Below are 10,754 nucleotides of genomic sequence, written 5' to 3'. Positions count from 1 at the left end.
TCACCCTTTAAATTATTTTTAAAAACACACCAATAATATAAACAAAATGTTTCAAAAACTACAAAATATGTGTCGCTGATCATAAATTTTCTTGAAATTTTTAATTACATATTTTCTTTACTCTCAGCATTGCATATCATAAAAATTTTTCTTCATTTATGAGAGTATATACCGGGAAAATCGGCTTCCTCTACTCTCCCCTAATAATTGAGTATAGCATTTAAATTCTTAAATAAACTACAAAATTTTTCTTATTTATTGTTTAAATGATTTAGAAAATTTTCAACAAGTTGTCTCAGTTTCCAACCAACCAAGCGAGTGATCAAAATGTGTGTATTCTGAAAGCGGAGGGCGTGATTGTGCGATCGTGTGTGTGGTATTTCTTATGCATTCTAAAAATAATTAATTTCGAATATAAATAACAATAAAAAAAACAGAAAAATATTAAACAAAGAAAATTTTTGTTTTTATAAAGAAGAAAACAGTTTAAATTTTTTAATAAAAGAAATCAAGTGAAAGTAGCAGAAAAATGCCGCATAAGAAAAATGTAATTTTTTAAAAATATGAAAGAAAGTGATAAAAATTTTGCGAATATTGGTTTTAAAATGATCAAATAATAAATATTAAAAAATATAAAATTAAACATTTGTTTAATTATAAAATAAAATGTTCCACGGTGACAAGTTTAAAACCAACATTTTTAATTTCCTCAGATTTTTAAATAATTTTTTTTTAACATTTACATTGTTGGCCAACAATTAAAAATAAATCTCGTAAAGACGCAAAATATTTGAGAATGAAGTGAAAATAAACGTATTTTAGTTTTATGAAAACATTCTTCGAATACTTTTCAAAAAAGTAACGACAATTTGTTTTTGAGTAAAAGTGTGTTAAATGCAAACAGTTGCGGTGAAATGTTGACAAAAAACCCAACAAACAATTCATATCATAAAACTAGGATATAGATTAGACTAGACTATGACTAGACTGTGACTAGACTATGACTAGACTATGACTAGACTATGACTAGACTATGACTAGACTATGACTAGACTATGACTAGGACTATGACTAGCTATGACTAACTAGACTAGACTATGACTAGACTATGACTAGACTATGACTAGACTATGAACTAGACTATGACTAGATATGACTAGACTATGGACTAGACTATGACTAGACTATGACTAGACTATGACTAGGACTATGACTAGACTATGACTAGACTATGACTAGACTATGACTAGACTATGACTAGACTATGACTAGACTATGACTAACTAATAGACTAGACTATGACTAGACTATGACTAGACTAGGACTATGACTAGACTATGACTAGGACTATGACTAGACTATGACTAGACTATGACTAGACTATGACTAGACTATGACTAGACTATGACTAGACTATGACTAGACTATGACTAGACTATGACTAGACTATGACTAGACTATGACTAGACTATGACTAGACTATGACTAGATATGACTAGACTATGACTAGACTATTGACTAGACTATGACTAGACTATGACTAGACTATGACTAGACTATGACTAGACTATGACTAGACTATGACTAGACTATGACTAGACTATGACTAGACTATGACTAGACTCTGACTAGACTATGACTAGACTATGACTAGCTATGACTAGACTATGACTAGGACTATGACTAGACTATGACTAGACTATGACTAGACTATGACTAGACTATGACTAGACTATGACTAGACTATGACTAGACTATGACTAGACTATGACTAGACTATGACTAGACTATGACTAGACTATGACTAGACTATGACTAGACTATGACTAGACTATGACTAGACTATGACTAGACTATGACTAGACTATGACTAGACTATGACTAGACTATGACTAGACTATGACTAGACTATGACTAGACTATGACTAGACTATGACTAGACTATGACTATGACTAGACTATGACTAGACTATGACTAGACTATGACTAGACTATTTCTAGACTATGACTAGACTATGACCAGACTATGACTAGACTATGACTAGACTATGACTAGAATATGACTAGACTATGACTAGACTATGACTACACTATGACTACACTATGACTAGACTATGACTAGACTATGACTAGACTATGACTAGACTATGACTAGACTATGACTACACTATGACTACACTATGACCACACTATGACTACACTATGACTACACTATGACTACACTATGACTAGACTATGGCTACACTATAACTACGCTATGGCTACACTATGACTAAACTATGACTTAATTGAAAAATCTACAATATTCAGCGCCATTTCGTATGTTAAATGTCATTAAATATTTACATCCATATTATTTTTTATAAAATCTTTAGCTAATTGCTTCTTGTCATTTAATATTTAATATTTAATACTTTCTACTTCTAATAGACTTTTCATTCTTAAAAAATCTTTCATTTCAATTTGTTTTTGACACCTTCAACACGTCACCGCAAATTACTTGAAATTTTCTTTAAATGCCACAAACTGTCAATACATTTCAACATACACATCAAAAAATTTGTCTCAATAATATTTTTTAAATGAAACCTAAGTGCAAAGTGTGTTAATGTGTTTAAAAATAGAACAGAAATTGTTTTTCTGCTGTATTTTTAAATTATTTTGGTTTATTATTTAAAATAAGAGAATTTTTGTAAAAATTATTTATTTTCCTTGTAGAAAATATCTTGTTTTGAACAAAATAATAGACATATTTTTTTTGCCTTAATGTATTTGGGCATTTGCTCCAATTAAATTTTAAATAAATACATACATACACTCATACATATGTATATAATTGTGTAGTCTGTTATATTTTATTGTCAGGGAGGCATTGAAGAGCAAGTTTTTCTTAAGCAATAGATCTAAATAATCATGACTTATTGGCCGTAAACATTATAAAATAAAACCTTTGGGGTGGGGGGATTGTTTGTTTATAGACAGGACCACATTGTTTGGTCGTAGACAGGACCATATAATATAGACTAGGACTATACCCAGTCTATAGTCTAGTCTATAGTCTAGTCTATAGTCTAGTCTATAGTCTAGTCTATAGTCTAGTCTATAGTCTAGTCTATAGTCTAGTCAGTCTTAGTCTAGTCTAGTCTATAGTCTAGTCTATAGTCTAGTCTATAGTCTAGTCTATAGTCTAGTCTATAGTCTAGTCTAGTATAGTATAGTCTAGTCTATAGTCTAGTCTATAGTCTAGTCTATAGTCTAGTCTATAGTCTAGTCTAAGTCTAGTCTATAGTCTAGTCTATAGTCTAGTCTATAGTCTAGTCTATAGTCTAGTCTATAGTCTAGTCTATAGTCTAGTCTATAGTCTAGTCTATAGTCTAGTCTATAGTCTAGTCTCTAGTCTAGTCTAGTCTATAGTCTAGTCTATAGTCTAGTCTATAGTCTAGTCTATAGTCTAGTCTATAGTCTAGTCTATAGTCTAGTCATAGTCTAGTCAGTCTAGTCTATAGTCTAGTCTATAGTCTAGTCTATAGTCTAGTCTATAGTCTAGTCTATAGTCTAGTCTATAGTCTAGTCTATAGTCTAGTCTATAGTCTAGTCTATAGTCTAGTCTATAGTCTAGTCTATAGTCTAGTCTATAGTCTAGTCTATAGTCTAGTCTATAGTCTAGTCTATAGTCTAGTCTATAGTCTAGTCTATAGTCTAGTCTATAGTCTAGTCTATAGTCTAGTCTATAGTCTAGTCTATAGTCTAGTCTATAGTCTAGTCTATAGTCTAGTCTATAGTCTAGTCTATAGTCTAGTCTATAGTCTAGTCTATGTCTAGTCTATAGTCTAGTCTATAGTCTAGTCTATAGTCTAGTCTATAGTCTAGTCTATAGTCTAGTCTATAGTCTGTCTATAGTCTAGTCTATAGTCTAGTCTATAGTCTAGTCTATAGTCTAGTCTATAGTCTAGTCTATAGTCTAGTCTATAGTCTAGTCTATAGTCTAGTCTATAGTCTAGTCTATAGTCTAGTCATAGTCTAGTCTATAGTCTAGTCTATAGTCTAGTCTATAGTCTAGTCTATAGTCTAGTCTATAGTCTAGTATATAGTCTAGTCTATAGTCTAGTCTATAGTCTAGTCTATAGTCTCGTCTATATAGTCTAGTCTATAGTCTAGTCTATAGTCTAGTCTATAGTCTAGTCTATAGTCTCGTCTATAGTCTAGTCTATAGTCTAGTCTATAATCTAGTCTATAGTCTAGTCTATAATCTAGTCTATAGTCTAGTCTATAGTCTAGTCTATAGTCTACTCTATAGTATAGTCTATAGTCTAGTCTATAGTCTAGTCTATAGTCTAGTCTATAGTCTAGTCTATAGTCTAGTCTATAGTCTAGTCTATAGTCTAGTCTATAGTCTAGTCTATAGTCTAGTCTAGTCTATAGTCTAGTCTATAGTCTAGTCTATAGTCTAGTCTACAGTCTAGTCTATAGTCTAGTCTACAGTCTAGTCTATAGTCTAGTCTATAGTCTAGTCTTTAGTCTAGTCTATAGTCTAGTCTATAGTCTAGTCTATAGTCTAGTCTATAGTCTAGTCTATAGTCTAGTCTATAGTCTAGTGTGTAGTCTAGTGTATAGTCTAGTGTATAGTCTAGTGTATAGTCTAGTGTATAGTCTAGTCTATAGTCTAGTCTAGTCTAGTCTATAGTCTAGTCTATAGTCTAGTCTATAGGACCACATTGCTTTGGTCGTAGACAGGACCATAGAATATAGACTAGACTATATCTAGTCTATAGTCTAGTCTATAGTCTAGTCTATAGTCTAGTCTATAGTCTAGTCTATAGTCTAGTCTATAGTCTAGTCTGTAGTCTAGTCTATAGTCTAGTCTATAGTCTAGTCTATAGTCTGGTCTATAGGACCACATTGCTTTGGTCGTAGACAGGACCATAGAATATAGACTAGACTATATCTAGTCTATAGTCTAGTCTATAGTCTAGTCTATAGTCTAGTCTATAGTCTAGTCTATAGTCTAGTCTATAGTCTAGTCTATAGTCTAGTCTATAGTCTAGTCTATAGTCTAGTCTATAGTCTAGTCTATAGTCTAGTCTATAGTCTAGTCTATAGTCTAGTCTATAGTCTAGTCTATAGTCCAGTCTATAGTCTAGTCTATAGTCCAGTCTATAGTCTAGTCTATAGTCTATTCTATAATCTATTCTATAATCTATTCTATAGTCTAGTCTATAGTCTATTCTATAGTCTATTCTATAGTCTAGTCTATAGTCTAGTCTATAGTCCAGTCTATAGTCTATTCTATAGTCTATTCTATAGTCTAGTCTATAGTCTAGTCTATAGTCTAGTCTATAGTCTAGTCTATAGTCTAGTCTATAGTCTAGTCTATAGTCTAGTCTATAGTCTAGTCTATAGTCTAGTCTAAAGTCTAGTCTATAGTCTAGTCTATAGTCTAGTCTATAGTCTAGTCTATAGTCTAGTCTATAGTCTAGTCTATAGTCTAGTCTATAGTCTAGTCTATAGTCTGGTCTATAGTCTAGTCTATAGTCTATTCTATAGTCTATTCTATAGTCTAGTCTATAGTCTAGTCTATAGTCTATTCTATAGTCTAGTCTGTAGTCTAGTCTATAGTCTAGTCTATAGTCTAGTCTATAGTCTAGTCTATAGTCTAGTCTATAGTCTAGTCTATAGTCTAGTCTATAGTCTAGTCTATAGTCTAGTCTATAGTCTAGTCTATAGTCTAGTCTATAGTCTAGTATATAGTCTAGTCTATAGTCTAGTCTCTAGTCTATATAGTCTAGTATATAGTCTAGTCTATAGTCTAGTCTATAGTCTAGTCTATAGTCTAGTCTATAGTCTAGTCTATAGTCTAGTCTATAGTCTAGTCTATAGTCTAGTCTATAGTCTAGTCTATAGTCTAGTCTATAGTCTAGTCTATAGTCTAGTCTATAGTCTAGTCTAGTCTATAGTCTAGTCTAGTCTATAGTCTAGTCTATAGACTAGTCTATAGTCTAGTCTATAGTCTAGTCTATAGTCTAGTCTATATGTAGATAAATTTTGCTTTTGAATAAAATGATTAATGTTTTGCCATTTCTCCTTTATTGATTTCTCGCTTAATTGGTTAATGGCTGAAAATTATTCCGCAGACGCGTGCCAAATATTTATAAATGTATATTTATACATACATACATATATTCATTCACATGTATGTTTATACTCACAAAAACATTTACAACACTTTTATGCGTGTCAGCCAGCCACAATTTGTGAAATAATTAGCGTGAACGAAAAATTTAGGGCCAAAAATACAATTTAAGACAAAATGTTAACAAAAGATTTATCAACGTAAAAACATGTGTTTGTCGGAGGGTTGGTGGCAAAGCAAGGGGGAGAGAAAGCAAAATATTATAGGAATATCGAGCAGTCGGTGGTGGTGGTAGCAAGAAGAGACGAGGGACTTATTACACCTGTTGATTTTAAGCAACATAAAATAGACTTGGCGGTGCGAAAGTATTAAATGAAAATTATTTTTTAATTGTTTTTTTCGCTGCGATGTTTTGGCCATAGTTGAGGAAAAGTTTTTGTTTAATATGGAAGAGCGGAGTGGAGGAAGCGGGGTAGCAAGAGAAATCAATTAATTATTTGTGTATAGTAAGTTGAGGTGGTGTGTCTGGGCAGGGGATTTAGTTAGAGGATTATTAGTTTACTTTGCGTGTCTTGAAGAAAATATTAAAATGTAATTAAATTAGAAAACTTTTGCCATAATTAGTAAATGATATTGATTTATTTATTATACGCCCAACAAAAACAAACAAATACATTTTTGAAAATTTAATTTTGTTTTAGAAAAATAAGAAAAAACAGCAACATCATCATACTCCGGTCAATACCCCGCCACAGCAGCCGGAGGTGGAGGAATTAACGGAAGATTTAAAGCAATTGAATTTGAGCGTTAAGACAGAGGATGCTAACCTGCCTTATACCATTGCCATGTCCGATATCTATGGCAGATATTTGGTGGCTAAACGTGATTTAAAGCCGGGAGAAATTTTGATCACCGAGAAACCTTTGGCTGTTGGACCTTGTGTCTCAGCAGATCCGGTATGTTTGGGTTGTTATATGCCGGTAACATTGAAGTCCACCCAATATAGGTAAAGTAGTTTGGATTTAAAAATGTTTAACTAAAAACAACTAATTTTATCTATTTCAGATGTCCCTCCTGCCATTGGCCCATGTGTGGTCCTGCCTGTCGCGGCTATCACCAACCCGCAGGTCACTCTACCTACGAATGTGAACTATTAAAAGAGGAAAATACCTCTAAACCTCTCATAGATACCGCTTCCCCGGTGAAAATTAAAAATCTCTATGAACTGGTACTCATCGTCCGTATACTCCTAATGAAACAACATTCACCCGATCTCTATAAACGCATCATGCTGATGGAATCGCATTTAGAAATGCGTAAACTTAATGCCGAACTATGGAGTCATTATGAAAGTAATGTAGTGACATATTTACGTGAAACTTGGCATATGGGCGGACAATTTACCGCCGAAGAAATACATACGATTTGTGGTATTTTGGATGTAAATTGTTTTGAAATTGGTCAAAATTTTGCCAAAGCACGTACTTTATATCCTAGTGCTTTCCTATTGGCTCACGATTGTTGTCCGAACACCTCGCACACAGATGATCCCAAGACATATGATATAATTTTGCGCACCTCGAGGGCGGTGAAGAAGGGAGAGGCCTTGACCTTGAGTTATGCCTATACACTGCAGGTGGGAGCCAGAGAGGAGCTTTACTTTTTATTTATTGCTCTCTTAATTGCTTAAGCTTTCTATTTGCAGCTTTTAACAATGTGTTCCTAATCTGCTATTTTAACGGGCTTTCCTCTGGGGCATTCAGTTCTCAGAAATTTTGAATATTTTGATTCTTAATAATTGAATTTTTTGTTCACTTCTTTCTCAGGGCACTTTAAAACGACGAGATTTTATGCAAGCTGGTAAATTGTTTTGGTGCTGCTGTAAACGTTGCTCGGATCCTTACGAATTGGGCACCGACTGCAGCGCTATTAGGTGTATGAAATGCAAGAAGGGTTTCATCAGGGCTACAAAGCCTTTGGAGCAGGAAGCTGATTGGAAGTAAGTTTGAGGAAAAACTTTTTCTATAGTCTAGTCTATAGTCTAGTCTATAGTCTAGTCTATAGTCTAGTCTATAGTCTAGTCTATAGTCTAGTCTATAGTCTAGTCTATAGTCTAGTCTATAGTCTAGTCTATAGTCTAGTCTATAGTCTAGTCTATAGTCTAGTCTATAGTCTAGTCTATAGTCTAGTCTAGTCTAGTCTATAGTCTAGTCTATAGTCTAGTCTATAGTCTAGTCTATAGTCTAGTCTATAGTCTAGTCTATAGTCTAGTCTATAGTCTAGTCTATAGTCTAGTCTATAGTCTAGTCTATAGTCTAGTCTATAGTCTAGTCTATAGTCTAGTCTATAGTCTAGTCTATAGCCTAGTCTATAGTCTAGTCTATGTCTAGTCTATAGTCTAGTCTATAGTCTAGTCTATAGTCTAGTCTATAGTCTAGTCTATAGTCTAGTCTATAGTCTAGTCTATAGTCTAGTCTATAGTCTAGTCTATAGTCTAGTCTATAGTCTAGTCTATAGTCTAGTCTAGTCTATAGTCTAGTCTATAGTCTAGTCTATAGTCTAGTCTATAGTCTAGTCTATAGTCTAGTCTATAGTCTAGTCTATAGTCTAGTCTATAGTCTAGTCTATAGTCAGTCTATAGTCTAGTCTATAGTCTAGTCTATAGTCTAGTCTATAGTCTAGTCTATAGTCTATTCTATAGTCTAGTCTATAGTCTAGTCTATAGTCTAGTCTATAGTCTAGTCTATAGTCTAGTCTATAGTCTAGTCTATAGTCTAGTCTATAGTCTAGTCTATAGTCTAGTCTATAGTCTAGTCTATAGTCTAGTCTATAGTCTAGTCTATAGTCTAGTCTATAGTCTAGTCTATAGTCTAGTCTATAGTCTAGTCTATAGTCTAGTCTATAGTCTAGTCTATAGTCTAGTCTATAGTCTAGTCCTATAGTCTGGTCTTAGTCTATAGTCTAGTCTATAGTCTAGTCTATAGTCTAGTCTATAGTCTAGTCTATAGTCTAGTCTATAGTCTAGTCTATAGTCTAGTCTATAGTCTAGTCTATAGTCTAGTCTATAGTCTAGTCTATAGTCTAGTCTATAGTCTAGTCTATAGTCTAGTCTATAGTCTAGTCTATAGTCTAGTCTATAGTCTAGTCTATAGTCTAGTCTATAGTCTAGTCTATAGTCTAGTCTATAGTCTAGTCTATAGTCTAGTCTATAGTCTAGTCTATAGTGTCTATGGTTAGTCTATAGTCTAGTCTATAGTCTAGTCTATAGTCTAGTCTATAGTCTAGTCTATAGTCTAGTCTATAGTCTAGTCTATAGTCTAGTCTATAGTCTAGTCTATAGTCTAGTCTATAGTCTAGTCTATAGTCCAGTCTATAGTCTAGTCTATAGTCTAGTCTATAGTCTAGTCTATAGTCTAGTCTATAGTCTAGTCTATAGTCTAGTCTATAGTCTAGTCTATAGTCTAGTCTATAGTCTAGTCTATAGTCTAGTCTATAGTGTAGTCTATAGTCTAGTCTTTAGCTGTCCCGTCAAAACTACAGTAAAACCTGATTAGTGCGGAGGTGAATAAATAATTATTTCGGTCTCTTGTTTTTGTATCATTACAGATGCTCCAGTTGCCCTCAAATCCTATTGGCTCCGGAGGTTTCAAAACTATTGGATAAAATCAACAATGATCTGGAATCAATAGATGTACATGATGTACCCGGCTTGGAAAACTTTTTGAAAAGGTATTAGACTAGCGGAATAACATTCAGTGAAAGAGTTTTTAATATTTAATGATTTTCCAGATATAATGATATCTTGGGTCCTCATCATTATCTCTTACTATCGGCCAAATATTCCCTATGTCAGTTATATGGAAAAATTGACAACTATCTATTACCTCAACTGTCTTTGGAAGATTTACAAAGAAAACAAAGATATTGTAAAGAATTCTTGGAGGTAATAGATGTTTTGGAACCGGGTCTGACAAGATTAAGGGGTCTGATCATGTATGAGTTGCATGCGCCCATTATGATGCTTTCACAGTATATGTTAATGCATAATTTGATAACACGCAAACAATTTAGTCAAAATATTAAAGAAGTCATACAACTTTTGAAGGAAAGTGCCTTGATATTGAAAATGGAACCAGCGGGGTCATCGGAGCATCAAATGGGTTTAGCAGCTGCTGAAGCTTTGGAGAAAATGGGAGTGAATTGAAGATATATTTTTGGAAAATTATTGTTAATTTGTAAATTGGAAAATTTTTTTTACTATTAAAGAAGAAGTATTTTGTTAAATAAAGTTAATTTCACTAAATCAGGTCTCTAAACTGTTCATTCAAAATGGTTACCATAAACCACCTGTTTTAAGTGCAAGTGTTGAACACTTTCAAAACGCAGTTTTCATCTTAAAGATACAAAAAGAAATTGCAAAAAAAATCTTCTCTTATCAACAATTTACCAAAGAACATTATCAAGATATTTAATGCATTCTAATGCCATAAAATACCGTAATTAACATTTAAATGGAGATTTCAACTAATTTGTCATGAAGTGGAATTCACCATTAAATACACTGGAATAAAGAATTAGTAAAAGAAAGAGAAATAAATAAAATAAATTGCTATCACTAAAGGTG

General features: G+C 33.1%; 1 protein-coding gene across 1 annotated transcript; it reads left to right on the top strand.

The window, feature by feature from the left end:
• The first annotated feature begins 279 nt into the window (after nt 1-279).
• LOC119612015 (SET domain-containing protein SmydA-8) lies at nt 280-10,433 on the top strand. The gene is made up of 6 exons (XM_037967720.1): nt 280-547; nt 6,832-7,136; nt 7,196-7,766; nt 7,957-8,129; nt 9,737-9,859; nt 9,920-10,433. The coding sequence occupies exons 1-6, from the start codon at nt 530-532 to the stop codon at nt 10,332-10,334; spliced, it is 1,605 nt and encodes a 534-aa protein (XP_037823648.1). The 5' UTR covers nt 280-529; the 3' UTR covers nt 10,335-10,433.
• The last annotated feature ends 321 nt before the right edge of the window (nt 10,434-10,754 follow it).

This window comes from Lucilia sericata, unplaced genomic scaffold (genome assembly GCF_015586225.1).
Source record: "Lucilia sericata isolate MDLA Ls3-8-SP2 unplaced genomic scaffold, ASM1558622v1 Contig001581F_arrow, whole genome shotgun sequence".
NCBI classification, from domain to species: domain Eukaryota; kingdom Metazoa; phylum Arthropoda; class Insecta; order Diptera; family Calliphoridae; genus Lucilia; species Lucilia sericata.
Note: the sequence above shows the minus strand (reverse complement) of the source record. Positions and strands in the feature narration are given on the sequence as shown.

Bases quoted from the DNA above. Each gene is read 5' to 3' on its own strand.
- LOC119612015 (XM_037967720.1), top strand. The intron at 7,137-7,195 runs GTAAAGTAGTTT...TATCTATTTCAG, and splicing joins TTGAAGTCCACCCAATATAG to ATGTCCCTCCTGCCATTGGC. The intron at 7,767-7,956 runs GTGGGAGCCAGA...CTTCTTTCTCAG, and splicing joins GTTATGCCTATACACTGCAG to GGCACTTTAAAACGACGAGA.